Below are 20519 nucleotides of genomic sequence, written 5' to 3' on the forward strand. Positions count from 1 at the left end.
TATCTGAAGCCAGGAGCTTCCTCCGGGTCCTTCCACATGGGTAGAGGAGACTAAGGACCTAGGCCATCCTCTGCTGTTTCCCCAGGTCATAAACAAGGAGCTGGATCAGAAGTGGAACAGCCAGGACATGAACTGGTGCCAATATGGGATGCTGGTGCCCACAAAAAGAGAATTTGTCTGCTGAACCACCATGCTGGCCCCCTTTCTAATTTTTAATTTTGTTTTTCCCATAGGGTGACAGAAATCTCATTTCTTCTTTTTTTAAAGTTTCTTTCTTTTTTCCCCAAAGATTGTTTTAATTTGAAAAGTGTAGTTACATAGAAAGAGAGAGGGAGAAATGGAAAGATCTTATATCTGTTGGTTCATGTTGGTTCTCTAAGTGGTAGCACCTGCCAGGACTGTGCCAGGTTGAAGCTGGGAGCTTCTTGCAGGTCTCTCATGTGTATGCCAAAGCCCATCCTCTATTGCTTTCCCAGGCACATCCACAGGGAGCTGGGTTGGAAGTGGAGCAGCCCACATGGGTTGCAGGCATTGTAGGCAGTGGCTCAACCTGTTAAACCACAATGCTGTACCCCAATGGCGAGAATTTGTAAGGAGAGTGACAACGTGGACATAATCTCCCATTAGGGCTGTCTTCCCATTTCCTGTGACTCTTCACCGAGTGCATCTGAGCACTCCGTGCTGAGCGCAAGAAGAGGTTTCAGGTGGAGAAGCAGGGTGGCTGAGGCTTCCAAGATGGATAAGCAAGCAGTTGAAGATGCCCAGCAACCATGTGGCTGAGTGCTGGGTTCAGAGTGTTCTAGGAGAGGGAGGATGCTGACAGGTGCAAGAGAACTCTACTCTTGGAAGGAAGTGCTGACACATAATCAATAGAGAATGAATGAATGCTTGCACAAATAAAGGATCTGGGCTTGGAAGGATTTGGAATACTAAAAGCTTATGTTTATACCTCTGTGAACTTACCAGTTTGTAAGTCTCAATCATTGTTATCTTGTTTGAGTCCAATAGGAGCCCTGTGGGAAAAGAAGAGCAAAAATTGTTCTCCCCTTTTCCCAGATGGGAGATTGGGGCCCCAGAGTGATGAGGTAACTTTTATTAATTCCACGCACATTTACTGAGAGCTGTTATGTGCTTGGGTTTATACAAGAAGCCAAGCATGCAGAAATGAAGCACATTAAGTCCCAGATGCTCAGTCTAAATGAGGAGCGAGAATAGTAAACAGTTCAGAAATGACATGAGTGCTGTGAGAGTGTGCTGGGAGCATAGCAGCAGGAATGTGTGCCTCTGCAAGGCACAGGGAGGGAGGCACCTGCTGTGGGCCTATAAGGATGGCTAGGGGTAAGTTAGGTGGAAAAGAGCATTCAGGTCAGAAGGAATACATGTACGAATTGTCAAAGGCAAGAAATAATAGGACATTTGTGGAATGAAGTGTGTGCTTTGATATAATGATATCACAGGTCAATGAAGGGAAGGATTAGGCCAAACTTAATTGATGCTTTGATTAACGGATAGTTTGGGTAGATGGCTAGTTTGACTAATTGGTTCTTTGTCAAGCTGAACAGTTTGGGCTTGATCTTTAGATCTATGGAGAAGCCATATAAATTTTTTTGAAGATGTATTTATTTGGGGGGCTGGTGTGGTAGCTCAACAGGTTAATTCTCCTCCATGTAGCTCTGGTACCCTGTATGGGCACAGGTTCATGTTCTGGCTGCTCCGGTTCTGATCCAACTCCCTGTTTATCACCTGAGAAAGCAGCAAAACATGGCCCAGGTCCTTGGGCCTTGACCTGCATGAGACCTGGAAGAAGTTCCTGGCTCCTGATTTCATATCAGCTCAGCTCCATTGCAAACGTTTGGGAAGTGAATCAGCAGATGGAAGATCTCTTTTTCTCTCTTTTTCTTCCCGAAACTCTGCCTTTCAAATAAAAAGCAGCAACTTAAAATATTTATTTATCTGAAAGGCAGAGAGTATCCTTCCACTGTTGGTTCACTCTCCAAATGGTCACAGTGGCTGGGGCTTCAGCTTCTATATATTGAAGCCAGGATTCAGGAAGTTAATCTAGGTCCCCTATGTGGGTGGCAGGGGTCCAAGTACTTGGGCTGTTTGCTGCTGCTTCCCTAGGCATGCTAGCAGGGAGTTGGATCAGAAGCAGAATAGTTAGTACTTGAACTGACTCCAGTATATGATGCCAACATTGCAGGTGGTGGCTCACCCCTTGAATCAACCACAATGCTGGCATTTGCATAAAAGTTCTTGAAAGCAGGGGGAATAAAGCCCTAACTGAGCCCTTCCTGAACTGTTTGTGCATTTTTTGTTTGGGGATTTTTTCCTAAATGACAACAACAATGAATTTGGCTCAGCAACTACCTGCTGCCTGAGATTTTCCTTGTCTTTCATGCCTCCAGTTGAGGGAGATGCTTCCCAGAATCTTCCTCAACTAGGACTTCCCTGGTCTTATTGCTTACCTGTTACTCTGTTAATCTGTATCTACCTGCTCTTTTATTCCTGTCTGTGAACACCCAGAGGTCAGACACCATGTCTGATTCATGTTTGTCCTCTCCATGCCCAGCACAGGGCTTGACCCACAGCCACATGCTCTGTCAATATTTGCTGAAGGAATGAATGGGAGGAACTGGGTTCCACCCATTGTCCTGAGCCAACATTTGGGGCAGGTGCAGTCCTGGAGTGATGTTGATCAATGTGCATTTCTTCTGGATAGTGGGGTGGGGATTGAGTGTGTGGCTGGAAGGTTGGTGACTCAGGATGATACTATAAGTGCGGTTCCTGAGTGACCACAGATCTCTCTTGCAGATGGCGTCAGTGACTGATGGTAAAACTGGAGGCAAAGATGCCTCTGACCAGAATTTTGACTACATGTTCAAACTGCTCATCATCGGAAACAGCAGTGTAGGCAAGACCTCCTTCCTCTTCCGCTATGCTGACGACACCTTTACTCCAGCCTTTGTCAGCACTGTGGGCATTGACTTCAAGGTGAAGACGGTCTATCGTCAGGAGAAGCGAGTGAAGTTGCAGATTTGGGTGAGTCCTGGGCATCTTGGGTGAGTCCTGAAGGTGACTGGTCTGCTGGTGCAGCAGCTGAGAGGAGAGGCCAGGTTGGAACTTCTGGAAGTTACATCATCAGCACTACCATTATTTCACCTCTGGATCCTGAGCTGCCCTACACTGGTTTTCTACACATTTTCTCTCCTCTGCTGAGCTGTTCAGGAGGCTTTACTCTGGATTATATGAATGAGTGACCAAGAAACTGGATTTTGGGATTAGACACCTGGGTTCATATTTCTATATCTGTCACTTTCTAGCTAGGGTCATTTGGGTAAATTACTTCACCTTCCTCTTCCAGACTGTGCTCTTCCCTTTAAAAGGTTTATTTATTTATTCGAAATGTAGAGACACTGGTGTTGTGGTGCAGTGAGTTCAGCTGCCACCTGCCATACTGGCATTCCATGTGAGTGTTACTCCACTTCCACTCCAGTTCCCTGCTTATGGGCCTGGGAAGGCAGTGAGAGATGGTCTATATGCTTGGGCCCCTGTATCCATTTGGGAGACCCAGATGGAATTCCTAGTTCCTGGCTTTAGCCTCACCCAGCTCTGGCTTTGAGGCCATTTGGTGAGCTAGCAGAAGATCTCTCTCCTTCTCTCTGTCCCCTTCCTCTCTCTCCCACCTCCATATCTCTCTCCCTTTCAGACAAATAAATCTTTTTTCTTTTTAAAAAATTTTAAGGTGGAGTGATGAGGTTGGGGTGGAGAAAGAAAAAAAGAAAGAGAACTCAATCTTTTATCCATTGTTTTACTCCTCAAGTGCCCACAAAAGTTGGGGTTAGGCCAGGCTGAAACTGGGAGCCAGGAACTAAACCATAATCTCTGCCTCCCAAACACACGAACAGAAAGTTGGATTGGAAATACAGAGTAACTGGGACTTGAACTAGGGATTTCCATGTGGGATTTGGCCATGTTTAGTGGCAACCGAGCTTACTGTGCCACAATGCCCCCCACCCCCGGTCCCTTCTTTGAGAATTATAGCATCTATTTTATAGGGCTTTTGGATGTTTAACACCTTTCCTGAGACACAGTTAATATTAGCTACTGTGTAAATAATCTATCCCTACATTGTCAATGACTTCAAAACTTGATGGTATAAAACAAAAATAATAGTTTATTATTTTGCAGTTTCTGAGTTAACATTTAGGAGTGACTTGGCTTGGGTCACCCAAAGGTTGGCATGGGTTTCAGTCATCTTAAAGATGTGCTGGCTGTTAGCAGAAAGTTTTATTTCCTTCTCATTTGGACTTCTTAGTGTTCACCACAAGGTAGATAGCTTTCCACAGTATGAGAAACCTCGGAAACCAGAGAGGAAACAGCAGCTTTTCTTATGACTTAGCTTTGGGGTGTCCTGTTGGTCACTGACTCCATGTGGTAAGCAACTCTACCAAGATGGAAATACTGAGAGGAAAGGACCAAAAGGGACTGTCTTAGAAGTCAACCAGCACAACTACTACTATTGGTATTTTTCATTAACGCCAACAAAATGTGTCCACATGTAGATTATACACATCTCAATAATGAATTTGTACTGACTGGCTTTGTACCTTTTGAAAATTTATGATGTAAAGTATTCAAAAATATTGTTGATTTTGTACCCATTCTACTTATTAACTGCACACTAACAGATTAGGACGGTTTTGAGATGGAGGGAGACAGACAGAGGGTAACAGAGAGTGAGCTCCTATGTATGATTTACTCCCTGAATACCTACGACAGCTCTGGCTGGGCTGAGGCTGAAGCTGAAGCTGGGATCTGGGAACACAGTCAATCCAGGTCTCCCATATGGGTGGCAGGAATCTTGTTACTTGAGCATTCCCTGCAGCCTCCTGAGCTTTGCATCAGCAAGAAGCTGGAATCAGGATCTGGAGCCAGGTCTCAAATTCAGGTATACCAGTATGGAATGTGTGTGTCTTACCTACTAAGCTAAATGCCCACTCATATTTTTCATATATTTATGTCTCACTATTAACTCTATGAGGTGGATACTACTTTATTTATTTGAGATTCCAGAAAGTCAGAGATGGAGAGACAGAGATCTTCTGCCTGATGGTTTACTTCCCAAATGCCTGTGATGGCCTTGGAAGAAGCCAAGAACTCAATATAGGTTCCTATGCAGGTGACAGGGACCCAATTAATTGAGTCATCATCTGAAAGCACACCTCCCTGGGTGTGTATTAGCAGGAATCTGCAATTGAGAATAGAGCTGGAAACTCAATCCCAGGCATACCAAATGATATGGAATGTGAGTGTTCCAAGTGGTGTCTAGACACTAGGCCAAATAGCTTAATGGATACTATTTTCACATCCCCTTGTTTTGCAGAACAGACTCAAATTCACTTTTAAGTCAACCAGATGGTTATATAGTAGGATTCAACTTCAAATCTTCTGACTCCTCTTTTCTGTACAGTGTGCAGTTGTGGTCTTACGATCATGTTAATTATTAATTTCTATAGATATAATTGCTCGTTTTGTTCCTTTGCTCTCTGTTAAGAGAGCAAGATCCTTTAGTTTGTTGGTTCCTGTAGTGTGGTCTTCAGAACAGCAGCATCACTTGGGAATTTGTTCAGAACATGATTTTTTTTAAAGAAGTACTTAATTTTTCTTGGAATGGCAGATTTATGGAGAGACAGAAAGGAAGATCTTCCATCCAATGGCTCACTCCAAAAATGGCCACAATAGTTGGAGCTGAGCCAATCTGAAGCCAGAAGCCAGGAGCCAGAAGCCAGGAGCCTCCTCTAGATCTCTTATGTGGGTACAGGGTCGCAAGGACCTGAGCCATTCTCTACTGCTTTCTGAGGCCATAAGCAGAGAGCTGGATGGGAAGTGGAGCTGCTGGCACATGAACGGGTACCCATATGTTCCCAGCACTTGAAGGCGGGGGATAAGCCAGTTGAGCCACTGCGCTGGCTGCAAAGCATGGATTCTCATGTCCCACCTCGGATCTAATGAATTAGAAACTCTGGGAGTAGGGCCCAACTTGTGTGGTATCAAGTTTTCCAGGTGGTTCTGAAATAGGCTAAAGCTGAAGAACCACTGATGTAATTTTGCTATTAGGATGAGCCGAAACAGCATTTGTTCACCTAGCAGGTGCCAGGTGCTTTCGCTTGTGTTGTGTGACATCACCTTTGCAGCAATGCACAGAAGGATGTGAGAACCCAGTATCTGGGGCACAGTGAGCAATGCAGTGAAGCTGCACCAGGGCTGTGAAAAACGGGGAGGGAGATTGCTGAGAGGGAAGTTTGCCAGAGAGGACACAGGCATCAGATAGGAGTGTCAGAGAGACCTTGTATCAACACACAAGAATCCTGCCATTACCCACACAGCATATACACCTGATGACTCCTCAGGAGACTGAGGAAATGATCAGAATGTTGTTATTAATGAATACACAATAATTTTTGCTATTCACTGTGTAGAGCGACACAAGTCTCTTCAGCCTGTTGTGAGCTTTTGCAGTCTTCCTGTGCCTGGATAAGTGTATTCATGGATTATATTGTTTAGTTTTAGGTAAATGAAAACTCACAGTGGCTATGTGGCTTTTTAATAAGTCCTGTAAAGGACCTTCTGGTTGCAGACTATATTAATCATAGTGAAACCAAGTGAGCATTGTAAAATAGCGGGGGAGTTTTTTCCGACTCTCAGCAGAAATTCATTGTCAGCCACACTTCAAGGTGAAATCAATAGTGATCCAACTAGATCTGACTTAGTTAATCACATTGCTTTTATTTAAAAAAAATTGACAAAGTGTTTTTAATGTGGATATATGTAGGCTTTTATGTACTGGAAATAAACTTTTCTGTATTGTTCACAAAGCATTAACATTTAAACATTTAAATACTGCTTATTTCTCTTTTACCTATCTTAACATTCTTGCTGTATGGAAGTATACATATAAAATCTAAGTAAATATATATAGATTTTGTTTGCTGTATCTAAATTTTTCCTTGCATAAGTGGATATAAGTCTGGAGACCACTACCATAGACCTTGAGAAGCAATGAAAAAATGTTCACAAAACCAGGTCTGCATTAAAAAAAAATATTTTTAAATTTTCGTTGGAAAGGCAGATTTACATACAAAAGGGGATACAGAGAGAAAAATCTATCATCCACTGGTTCACTCTCCCAAGTGGCTGCAATTGCTGGAGCTGAGCCAATCCGAAGCCAGGAGCCAGCAGCTTCCTCTGGGTCTCTCACACAGGTGCAGGGTCCCAAGGCCTTGTACCATCCTCTACTGCATTCCCAGGCCACGAGCAGGGAACTGGATGGGAAGTGGATTAGCCGGGACATGAACCGGTGCTCATATGGGATCCTGACCTATGCAAGGCAAGGATTTAGCCACTGAGCCATTGGGCTGGACCTCAGATCTGCATTAAAAATCCCTGATAGATTGAAATGAGGCAAAGTACTCAAGTTCATCACATGTGTACATTATATTTGTATCTTTTAATATATCAACTGTATTCATTAAATTATTGCTCGTGATGGCAGCATCCCTATCAGAGTGCCAGTTAAGAGTCTCAGCTGTTCTGCTTCTGAGCCAGTTCCCTGCTTGTTAATGTGCCTGAGAAAGCAGGTGAAGATGGCCCTGGTGCTTGGGTTCCTACACCCACATGAGAGACCTCATTGTGGCCATTTGGGAATTGAACCAACAGATGGACGATCTCTTTCTCTGTCTCTCCCTGTATCATTTTGCCTAATAAACAGTTTTTTTTTAAAAGGAAGAGACAAGACTAGTAGTTTGGATAAGTTATATAAGCCTAGACTTATGTATGAGGAATTTTCAACAAGTTTTTGGAAAAATTTATATTATGAAAACTATTGTATATGAATTTTTAAAAATTTAGCATCAAAATAAACTTATATTTTAGTTCTATTTTCCGTGAACTTTTTGAAGCATCCTCATATGTGTCTGTGTTGTCTGCTATAGCAAATACCACAGATGAGGTGACTCAGACAAGCACAGCCTGCGTCTCATGGTTCTGGGGGCTGGTAATGCAAAGTCAAGGGGCAAGCAGGGCTGATGTCAGGTGAAGGCTCACCCCTTGGATTGCAGACAGCCACCTCTCACTGCGTGTTCACATGGCCTTCGCGTCATGCAGGGACGCAGGAGAAAGAGTGTGTGAATTCTTTGGTGTTTCTCTTTATACTGGCACCAGCCTTGTCGGATCAGTGCCTTGCCACAGGACTTCGTTTAATCTCGGTAACTTTTTTAGCCACACTGAGAGTTAGAGTTTCTATATATGAATTAGAGTGCAGAGGGCACAGACATTCAGTTCATAACACCAAGACTGACAAAAATGAGGTCATGATTGGTAATGGGAGATTTAGGATTTGATTTTGTAGAGTTTCATCAACGATCGATCATAAAAGAATGAGTAACATATAAGAATTTACTTATGTATCTGTATCTGCATGTGAAAGCTCTGCAGTATGTGAGCTTGGTAAGTCACATTGCTTCATATATATATATATATATATATATATATATATATATATATATATAACTGTAAAGGCAGATTTATGGAGAGAAGGAGACACACAGTGAGAAAGTCCACTGGTTTAGTCTCCAAATGGCCACAATGACCAGAGCTGAGCTAATCTAAAGCCAGGAGTCCTCACCAGTATGCCACATAGGTACAGGGTCCCAAAGCTTTGGGCCATCCTTCTGTACTTTCCCATGTACATGCAGGGAGCTGTATCAACAGTGGGCATGAACTGGTACACATTTGGGATGTTGGCACTTAAAGGTGGAGGATTAGGCACTTGAGTTCTCACACTGGCCACAAGTCACATTGCTTCTATGAATAGATCATATCTTTAACTCTGAAAGATGTTCTGTTTTATTGAGAGGTGATATTATTGTGCCTGGCTGCATTAACATTACATTAACAATGGCATGCATTAGCATTACATTAACATTGTAATAAAGACTAGGTTCCTTCCTGGCTGCCTCTGGTCCACAAGCAATGGGTCAGTGGGCCTCTTTCCAAGGCTCCAGGGATGTTGGAACAGTATCCAGTGACTCACCAGCAAAGTATGGGGGGGTCGGGGAGAGTTCAGCTAGATTCCTCCACCTGGTTAGATCTCTTGGGGAATTTCTATTTATTTATTTATTTATTTTATTATTGGAAAGGCGGATATACAGAGAGGAGAGACAGAGAGGAAGATCTTCCGTCCGATGATTCACTCCCTAAGTGAGCGCAATGGCCGATGCTATGCCGATCCAAGCTAGGAGCCTCTTCCGGGTCTCCCACGCAGGTGCAGATTCCCAAAGCTTTGGGCCGTCCTCGACTGCTTTCCCAGGCCACAGGCAGGGAGCTGGAAGGGAAGCGAGGCTGCTGGGATAGAACCAGCGCCCATATGGGATCCCTGGGCGTGCAAGGCGAGGACCTTAACCACCTGCGCCACCGCGCCGGGCCTATTTATTTATTTTTAAATTACGATGTCAGTTATACAGAGAGGAGGAGAGACAGAAAGATCTTTGGGCTGTCCTTGACTGCTTTCCCAGGCCACAAGCAAGGAGCTGGATGGGAAGTGGAGCTGCCAGGATTAGAACTGGCACTCATATGGGATCCCGGTGCATTTAAGGCGAGGACTTTAGTTGCTAGGCCACGCCGCTGGGCCGGTGAATTTCTGAAAATCAACATCATGGTGGAAGGTAGTGAGTGAAAAAGAGGAGGTTAGGAGCAGTGCTGAGCAGGACCACCCTCCAGGGGTGTGTCTGTCTCAAGGGACTGCTAGGAGCCCTGTTCCCTGTTCCCTGGGGCCCCTCACTTCTGATGTCTCTGAGAGCACCCTTTGTTTCTCAAGGGGTTAATTACTGTGGATCAGAGAAAGAACTCATGCTGAGGAGGTGGGGTTTGGGAGAAGTCTCATTAAAAGGCAGTGAGAGCTTGTGCACACATGAGCAAAGGGAGGTTTGGAAGCTCCACAGCAACAGAACCAACCAGTGGCCACTGGCTGCAGAGTGCTGGTTGCCAGGCAACTCCTAGAGACCCATGGGAAGAGAAGAGCGGGGGTGGGGGGCTTCCACCATCTTCCTCATTGCTTGGGCTGTCAGTTCTAGTGTTGATCTGGAGGGTACTGAGTGAACCTAGGATTCCTGGAGTCCTGAGTTCTAACCCTGTCTCTATCCTACAGTTGTTGTGTGATCTGGAGGTGATCCTCTTTCCCATGAGGCTGTTGACCCAGCTATCAAATAAATCATCTCCTTGCCGCATGGGTTGTTGTGAAGGCTGAGTGAAGAAATGGAAGGGAAAGTCCACGGATAACTGCAAAGCCTCAGGTAGCAACTGTGAGGATGTCATCAGCCATGCAGATTCTTCTTGTGTGGAGTTTACATCTTCCACACCTTCCCTCTACCTTAAGGAGGTAGTTACCTCCCCATAGGAATAGGTGGTTGAGGTCGGAAATGTCAAGTTACCTATGGAGAGCCAAAGGGTAAACTTCACCATTCATTCAGGAGCCATTTCTCTGGTGCTCATTCTGCATCAGACATTGTGGAAGGGTTGACGTACGGTTATCCATTTCCTGCTCTAGAGTTGAAGAGAGACACTGGCTGCACCAAGAGGATCTCATTTCATTTGTGAGATCATTCCTTAGTGCCCAGGAATCCCTCAACTGTGCCTTAGGTCTCATCCCCAGACCTGCAGCTTGGCTTCAAACTCAACTTTATATTCACAACTTATCTAGCCTACCTTAGCTGATGACCTTCACCACTCCCATTGAGCTCCCTTTCTGCTGTGTTTCTGCTCTCACCAGTGAAGATTGTGTGTGTGTGTGTGTGTGTGTGTGTGTGTGTGTGTGTGTGTGTGACTTAAAAGGCAGGTGTGTCTCATATATCTAGGGTTACTTGAAACAAACGAGGGAGCGGGCTGGTTGCCCTCTCCAGTATTCTTTTATTGTAGTTTGAAAACTGTCTTTGTGCAGGACTTTAAGTCACTGTCCTTGTTTCTGGACTAGTCCTGGCCTCACTGCTCTTTCACTTCAACCTTTTCCTATGAAGCCCTTGGCACTAAAACACTTGTGCCTCTCCAATACTCCGTGTGTTTTTCTGTCTTGGTGATAAAGTAGAAGAAATACTTTATCTGAAGCACTGACATAGTGACTGGCACAAAGCAAATCTTCAGCAGATAAGTCCTATTGAGGTTCTAGGAGATTCACAAATAGCCCTCTTGTTCTACACACAATTTTTGAATTGATTGAGAGATAGATTCAGGGTCACAGATGGGGAGTAATGGGACAGCTTTATTCCTCATAAAACTAGGGTGAAGCATCTGTCTTCCAGCACGTAGGGCTTGCCTAGACTTGACTGGAGTCAGATGGACACACAAACCCAGGGATAACTGATGAGGCCTCCTCCTGCTTCCTCTTCCTTCAGAAGGGTGAAATCCAGCTGCCTCAACATAAGCTGGAGACCTATGGGGAGACTGATGGACAGCAGAGAGAGTCTGAAGGCTGAGCAGAGAGGCAGGGGTTCTGACAAGCGCCTAGGGCTCCAGAGCTGTGGAGACAGCTCCTGTGTGCACCATCCTGTGTTCAGCTCTTATGATAATCAGAATGGATTTTTCTAGGCAACAAGTTTCCTGGTGTGGTCGCAGAGACATGCTGACACTTCCATCTCTCCGAAGCCCATAGGAACCAGCTTCTAGAGTAGGTTTAATCTGATTTTTAAAGCCATAGTAAAGACTATGGGAAGTCAAATCAGAGTTGCAGGCATGGGCTGACTCTGTAATTTGTAAATAAACTAAGCAGCAATCTTTTTTTTTTTTTTTCCTTTTTATACCACCTGAGATTGTTAGTACACAGTCATCTTGATTGGCTGTTTATCTAGCCTTCAAGACACATTCATTGGGGTCAGAACCCTGTTTCCTCAATCCAGATTGGTGGAGGAGAAAAAGAAGTAATGTAAAAGTTATTTGTGTATTCACTCATTCAAAAACATCTAACATTTGCCTCATATGTATCACATACTGCCATAAGAGAACAAATACAGAGCTGCAGTATGATATACGTGACGTAATAAAGGAACAAAGGAAGCAAGCATTTATCCTAGCAGTTAGGATTCTCACACCCTACATCAGAGTATCTGGGTTTGATTCCTAGCCCAGCTCACGACTTCAGCTTTCTACCGCTGCTTACCCTGGGTAACAGTGGTAGTAATTCAAGTCACTGGTTGCTACCACCCATGTGGGGAACCTGGATTGCATTGCCAACTCTTGCTTCTGACCCTGGTTGTTGCAACTATTTGCGAAGTGATCCAGTGAATGGTAGCTCTGCTTGTCTCTCAAATAAAAGTAATACAATTTTTTTTAACAATTTAAAGGGATGAACAAAATATTTGTAGGAATGTAGAAGGAAGCAGCTGCCTTTTTCTGGGAAAAGCTGGATCTTAACCACAGTTTTAACTGCTTAGCTCAACACCTGCCCCAGAGTTATATATTTTATTTTATTTTTTATTTGTACTGTTTTCACGATACTGTATTATTACAATAGTACAGTCTTTAGCAACAGTCACAAGTCCAACATTCTATTTAAGTGTGTCATGACTTTGTAGATATAGGCAACGGTAAAAAGTCTAATATCTTATTGTCAAGGTATATTTAACAGTTTCATTGGCAGTCCTAATTTTATTCAGGAGTAAAGATGCATACTGCAAAGTAACTTCACTTCCCACAGTGCTAATCTCCATTATATAGTTTATCTATGAGAATATATATATATATATATATACATATATATATACATATTTACCTATATAGCTATCTTATATTTTGAATGAATGTTCCTTTATACCAGAGAAAACATGTATTTGTCCTTTGGGAATTAGCTTGTTTCATTGAGCATAATGGGCTTCAGTTGGGACCATTTTGTTACAAATGGTAGAATTTCATTCTTTTTAATGGCTATGTAATATTCCATGGAGTAGATTTACCAGAGTTTCTTTATCCATTCCTCTTGTAACAGATATCTGGGTTTTTTCCATGTCTTTGCTGTTGCAGAATGTGCTGCTGTAAATGTAGGATTGCAGATCACTTTCTCATATACAGATCTACTTCCTTTGGATATATTCCCAGGAGTGGGATTGTTGGGTCATATGGTAGATCAATTTTCAGTTGTCCTAGCAGTCTCCATACTGACTTTCATAATGGCTGCCTTGGCCTACACTCCCACCAGCAGTGGAGTAGGGTATTTTTCCATACATCCACATCAGCAGGTGTTGTTAGTAGATTTCTAAGTGTAGGCCAATCTCACTGGAGTTAGGAGGCACCTGTTTGTGGCTTTTGTGTTTGACTTTTTCTAAAAGCTATGGAGGCTGTGCAGTTTTTGGTCTGTCTATTAGCCATTTGAATTTGTTCTTTTGAAAAATCCCTGCTCATTTCCTTGATTCATTTCTTGACAGGGTTGTTTTGCTGACATTGGTTTTTTGAAGCTCTTTGTAGTTCTTGGATATTAGTCCCCATCTGTTGTATACTGCACAAAGATTTCATCTACACAGTTAACTCTTCACTTTGTTATCATTTCTTTAGCTGTACAGAAATTTCTTAGTTTGATGTAGTCCCATGTGTTTATTTTGTCTGACTGTCTATGTTTTTGGTCACTTTTCTAAGAAGTCTTTACCAATGCCTATTATCTTGTGGGGTACTTCTTATGTTTTCCTCTAGTAATTAGATGGTTTTTGGGTGCAGACTTAGGTCCTTGATCCATTTAGAGCTGATTTTTTTTAAAGATTTATTTTTATTAATTTTTTATTGGAAAAGCAGATATACAGAGAGGAGAGACAAAGAGGAAGATCTTCCGTCGGATGATTCACTCCCCAAGTGAGCGCAACGGCCGATACTATACCGATCCGAAGCCAGGAGCCTCTTCCGGGTCTCCCACGCAGGTGCAGGGTCCCAAAGCGCGGGTGCAGATTCCCAAAGCTTTGGGCCGTCCTCGACTGCTTTCCCGGGCAGGGAGCTGGAAGGGAAGCGGGGCTGCCGGGATTAGAACCGGCGCCCATATGGGATCCCGGGGCGTGCAAGGCGAGGACCTTAACCACTTGCGCCACCGCGCCAGGCCCAGAGCTGATTTTTATATAAGGTGATAGATGGGGGTCTTGCTTCTTACTTCTGCAGGCTAATATCCAGTTGTTGAAGACAGCAGAGTTTGTCCCTGGGTTATTTCCAGTTCTCTTGTCGAAGCTTAGTTGGCTACACATGTGTGGGCTCCCTACTGGGGTTTCTATTCTGTTTCATTGATTTTCTTCTCTGTGTTGCTATCTATGGAAGCTTTCAGTCACAAGACAGAGAATACACACTTTTTTTTCCATCAAGTGCATGGTACCTTCTCTAGAATTGATCACATTATAGGCCACAAAACAAACCTCAGAAGATTTTTAAAAAACTGAAAGCATGCCATGCATCTTCTCAGACCAGCATGGGGTGAAACTGGAGATCAACAAGTCTAAATACCCCTAGAAAGATATACAAATACGTGGAGATTGAACAATATGCTGCTAAATGAACAATGGGTTATGGAAGAAATCAAAGAGAAAATAAAAATTTGCTTGATACAAATGAAAGCATCAACACAACATATTAAAACTTGTGGGGCATATCTAAGGCAGAAAAATGTTCACTTTTTTAAAAAAGATTTATTTATTTTTATTACAAAGTCAGATATACAGAGAGGAGGAGAGAGAGGAAAATCTTCTGTCTGATGATTCACTCCCCAAGTAAGCGCAACAGCCAGTCCTACACCAGTCCAAAGCCAGGATCCAGGAACTTCTTCCGGATATCCCACGTGGGTGCAGGGTCCCAAGGCTTTGGGCCGTCCTCGACTGCTTTCCCAGGCCACAAGCAGGGAGCTGGAAGGGAATTTGAGCTGCCGGGATTAGAACCAGCACCCATATGGGATCCTGGCGCATTTAAGGCAAGGACTTTAGCCACTAGGCCACGCCGTCAGGCCCTCACTTTATAATATCTATGTTAAGAAACTAGAAAGATACCAGGTAAATGAGCTAACCGTATAACTGAAGGAGCCAGAAAAACAACAGCAAAACCATCCCAATAGGAACAGGAAAGAAGAAATAATATAAGGGACGAAATAAACCAAATACATACCAAAAGAACAAAGCATAAAATCAAAGAATCAAAGAGCTGGTTCCTTGAGAAAATCAACAAAATAGATTCCCCACTAGCCCAACTAATATATATATATAAAGGATGGAGAAAGTATGAGTGAATAGAGTCAGACATGAAAAAGGAAATACAACAACGGATACCTTAGACATACATAGAATAATCAGGAACTATTACAAGCATCCATACACCAACAAATCAGAAGACCGAGATGAAATTGATAGAGTTTTGGACACATAAAATTTATCCAAATTGAATCATAAGGTAATTAAAATCCAAATGGACCTATAACAAAGATGGAGGTTGAATCAGCAATTAAATTCCTCCCCAAAAAGAAAAGCCTGGGACTGGATGGCTTCATTGCTGAATTCTACTAAATGTTTCAAGAACTTACTCCAATCCTCCACCAGCTATTCAAAACAGTTAAAAGGAGGCATTCCTTCCAAACTCTTTCTAAGAAGCCAACATCACCTTAATACCAAAGCCTGATAGAGACACAACAGAGAAAAAACTACAGACTGATATCCCTGATGAACATAGATGCAAAAATCCCCAATAAAATACTGGCCAACAGAATCTAACAATACATCAAATAGATCATTCACCCGGATCAGGTGCAGCTTATCTCTGGCATATGGGGATAGTTTAACATACACAAATCAAATGTGATTCACAGCATCAACAAAATGAAAAATAAAAACCATATGATCGGGCCCGGCGCGGTGGCGCAAGTGGTTAAAGGTCCTCGCCTTGCACGCCCGGGATCCCATATGGGCGCCGGTTCTAATCCCGGCAGCCCCGCTTCCCTTCCAGCTCCCTGCCTGTGGCCTGGGAAAGCAGTCGAGGACGGCCCAAAGCCACCCGCGTGGGAGACCCGGAAGAGGCTCCTGGCTTCGGATCGGCATAGTATCGGCCCGTTGCGCTCACTTGGGGAGTGAATCATCGGACGGAAGATCTCCCTCTCTGTCTCTCCTCTCTCTGTATATCCGCCTTTCCAATGAAAAAATAATAAAAATAAATCTTAAACAAAACAAAAAAAAAACCATATGATCACTTCAATAGATGAAGAGACAGCATTTGATAAAATCTAATACCATTTCATGCTAAAAACCCTAAGCAAGATAGGCACAGAAGAAACATCCTATAACACAATCAAAGCAATATACGGAAAAACCAAAGCCAGCATTATACTAAATGGGAAAAGACTGGAAGCTTTTCCACTAAGATTTGGAACTACATGAGGATGTCCACTTTCACCACTGCTCTTCAACATACTTACTATTGGAAGTCCTCAATAGAGCTATTAGGCAAGAAAAACAGGAAATCAAATTGGAAATGAAGAATTGAAATTATCCCTGTTCACAGATGACATGATTCTATACACAGGAGAACCAAAAGATTCAATCAAGAGACTATTGGAACTCATAACAGAGTTTGGCAGGATAGGGTACAAAATCAAGGAAACAAATTGATAGCCCTAGTATACACAAATAACTCCATGACTCAGGCTTAAATTTTTAAAATAAGAATTTTATTTTGGATAATTTTAAGTGTTAAGGAGAGTTGCTATGATAGATCAGAGAACACTTGCGCATTCTTTATCTAGTTCCTATAATATTAACATATTACCTGCCTATAAAAATTGCTAAAACTAAAAAATCAATGTTGTATAATATGATTAACTAAAAGCAAGCTTTATTCGAACGTTACAATTTTTTTTCCTATTAATGTGTGTTTACAATGCTAGAATCTAATCCAAGATATCACACTACATATAAGAACTTTTTAAAATTAACGTATAATTAATGTAACATAAAATGATTCTCCACCCCCTTTTGTTTTTAAAGGTTTGTTTGTCTAAAAGGCAGAATTACAGAGAGAAATAAGCGAGACAGAGAGGTCTTTCAACCTCTGGTTTATTTCCGAAATGGCTGCAACAACCAGGGCCTAGGCCAGGCCAAAGCCAGGGGCTACTTTCTGGTCTTTCACATGGGTAACAGGGCCCAGGTTCCTGGACCATCTTTTGCTGCTTTCCAGGTACATTAGCAGGGAGCTGGATGGGAAGTGGAACAGCTGAGATTCAAACCAGTGACCATATGAGATGCCATCACTGCAGGCCATAGCTTAACATGCTGCACCACAGCACCAACCCTCCAAACTTTTTTTTAAAGTGTACAGTTCAGTGATTTTTAGGACATTCACAAAATTGTGGAACTCTCACCTCTATCTACTTCTGGAACATTTTGGATTTTCAGAACATCTTAATGTTTATCAGAATTTCTCTGAGGCAAGGTTATGCCTATTGCATTAATAAGAACAAAAGGCAAAAGCAGGGAGATCCAGTTAAAATTTACAATAATTGAGGCCAGACCTGGTGGTGACTTGAACTGAATGTTGGTTGGGAATGTATGTGTTGAAAATATTGCTGACAAAATTTTAATTGGATGTGGTAGGAAAAAGAAGGAAAGTGCTTGGGATATAAAGTTTAGAAGTTTGGAGAAGATCTCCATGAGCTGGGGAAGACTGGAGAGATAGCAGGCTTTGGGGAGATGGTGTGGACTCACTTTTGTTATGTTAAATTGGAGATGTCTATTAGATAACCAGGTAGAGACAGGAGGAAACAGAGAACTAGCCCTACCTGCAGATAAATAATTAGTGAGTGATTTGCACATGGATGCTATTTTAAAAAAAAGATTTGTTTATTTTTATTTGAAAGGCATATTTTTGCAGAGAGGTGGAGAGCCAGAGAGAAGATTGTACATCTACTGGCTGTCTCCCTAAATGGGCACAATGACCGGAGGTGAGCTGATCTGAATCCAGGAGCTTCTTTCCAAGCCATCTTCCACAGCTTTCCTGGGCCAAACAGAGGGATTTGGGTCAGAAGTTGAGCAACCAGGACTTGAATTGGCACTTAAATGGAATGCTGGTGCTGCAAGTAGGGGATTAGTCTGATATGCCACCACACCAGCCCCAGATATGGATGGTTTTTAAAACCACAAGAACAAACAAGATCAACAAAGAGGAAGGTGAGAAAAGGAAGAAGAGGCAAGGACTGAGCCCAGAGTTATTCCAACATTAAGGTGTGAGAAAGATGAAATACAATCAGCACAAGAGATTGAAAAGAACAGTTGAGAGAGGAGTGTGCTGTGCTGTCAGCCAAATGAAGATAACTTTCCAGAGAAAGGAGAGATCAGCTATACCCAATGTGGTTGCTAGGTTATGAATATGAAGGTTGAGAATTGACCTCTGGACTTAGCAACATGGAGTCCATTTGAAACCTTCAAACAGAACTTGTATGAAGGTAAGAGTGGGAGAAGAGAAATTAGAGGTATCAAATATTACATGGTAGGTTCTAGGATGTTTGCTCTAAAGACTGTGGGAGTAGAGGCTGAAGGTGAAGGAAACCGTGAGTTGGAAAGGTTTTGATTTTAGGCACCTGCACTGTAGTGTGTTAGGTCAAGCCTCCATCGGCTGTGCCAGCATCCCATATGGACACTGCTTCATGTTCCAGCTACTATATCTAGCTGCCTATTTATGCCCTGGGAAAGCAGCAGAAGATGGTTCAAGTCTTTGGGCCCTGCACTCATGTGGGAGACTCATGAAGCCCAGATTCTTGGCTTCAGATCAACCCAGCTCTGGTTGTTGTGGCCACTCAGAGAGTGAACCAGCAGATGAAAGATCTTTCTCTCCTTGTCTTTCTCTCGATAACTCTGCATTTTAAATAAAATATAAAATGAATGTTTAAAAATAGATTTTTATTTTTAAGATAGGAAAAGAAATAGCATGTTTGTGTGCTTCTGGACTAATCCAATGGAGATCAAGAAACCAAGGAATCAGCAAAGAAACAAAAGCACAAAATTGGTGTGATATGGGAGGAAGGAGGGTTGCTGGACCAACATCCATGAACTGGTGAGAGTGAATGGGATCACCTGCACCAGAAGGCCTGGAGGATTGGGGCTTCTTGCCATGACTGACATGAGCAGGGGGTAAAGGATACAACAAAACAAGATGAGTCCTTGTTAGGAGGGTTAACTGTATCTCTACATCAACAGGAAAAAGCAGAGTGTTGGGGGCACAGGTGCAACTTGGAGTCACCTGCGCTGGCAGAAGTGTTTAAGGATTCAATTTTCTGATGAAGTCAGAAGTGAGTTCGTCAGCTGAGAAATTGTAGGAGAGAGGAGAACCTCATCTAGGAAGGTGGAAGAGTGAATATACTAGGGAAATGCAATATGATTGCTGATTCGCATTATACACTCCCCTTGACCTTAGTGATCATAACTTTTAAATTCCTATATTTGAATGTACAGTATGGCTGTGTATTTCTCTCCAGCCTTGCTTTGTTCTGTGGATATAGGCACAGAACAGCTAGAGAGTAGGGCTTTGTGTGGTTTTGCTGAGTGAGTTAGGACAAAGGAAGAGTGGACCCAGCGAGCAAGTGATGTGTGCATGGGAAGCTATGATCATGATTGGCCCTGGAAGTTAAATTGGGCAGGCAGGGCGATCAGGACAACAGTGGGATGCTGAGCGATGGAGGAAATGAAGACTGGTCAAGCTGGAAGCCCAATAGAAGTGGGCTGGAAAGAGTGTATTGCTCTGCATGTTGGAGGGAGGCTGGGAATGACTGTTGGTGAGGATGAGGTCCTGGGTATGACTATGAGAGTGAGTAACAGGTAGGGCTAACGATCAGCATCCCTTAAGGAGAGGAATTCAGGGAAATGAGTGTCTTATTGGTTGGAAGACTCATCTCTCTAGATATTGAAATCACCAAGAATCATAGAGTAGCAGTGAGCCAGAAGCAGCTGAGGACTAGTCATGAAGGAAATTAGTGTATGGCAAAATGTCATGGTATTAGATTCAGACCTGGAGGTGTTTTGTTTTAGTGTTATTTTCGTTAAGATTTATGTATTTATTTTGAGAGAGAAATAGAGAGAGAGAGAGAGAGAGAGAAAGAAACAGATTGAGACAAGGATGTTTAATTAGCTGGTTCAATCTCCAGATGACCACAATAGCCAGGACTGGCCCAGGCCCAAGACTGGAGCCAGAAGCTTCATCCAGATCTTTCTCGTGGGTGACAGGAGCCCAAATACTTTTGTCATCTTCTGCTGCTTTTCCCAGGCCATTGAGTAGGAAGGTGGATTGGAAGTGCAACAGCCGGTACATGAACTGGTGCCCCCATGGGATGCCAGTGCTACAGGTAGGTGTGGCTTGACCATCTATGCCATAGTGCTGGTCCTTTGTTTCAGTTTTTGAAGGAAGAAGAGTGATCTTCAGACAGGGGGAGAAGCAGCATCTGTCCATCCCAGTTTCTGTTTAGTGATCTAAGGAGATGCTGA

General features: G+C 43.0%; 1 protein-coding gene across 1 annotated transcript in view; it reads left to right on the forward strand.

Moving 5' to 3' along the window:
• Nucleotides 1-2799: 2799 nt before the first annotated feature.
• RAB3B (RAB3B, member RAS oncogene family) overlaps nt 2800-20519 on the forward strand; it is a 56091-nt gene continuing 38371 nt past the window's right edge. The window contains exon 1 of the mRNA XM_040978677.1: nt 2800-3039. Coding sequence (XP_040834611.1) covers nt 2812-3039 — 228 coding nt within the window. The 5' untranslated portion in view covers nt 2800-2811. The remainder of the gene's footprint in view (nt 3040-20519) is intronic.

The sequence above is a fragment of the Ochotona curzoniae genome, unplaced genomic scaffold, assembly GCF_017591425.1.
Source record: "Ochotona curzoniae isolate NIBS_2020 unplaced genomic scaffold, NIBS_Ocur_1.0 contig_291, whole genome shotgun sequence".
Taxonomy (NCBI): domain Eukaryota; kingdom Metazoa; phylum Chordata; class Mammalia; order Lagomorpha; family Ochotonidae; genus Ochotona; species Ochotona curzoniae.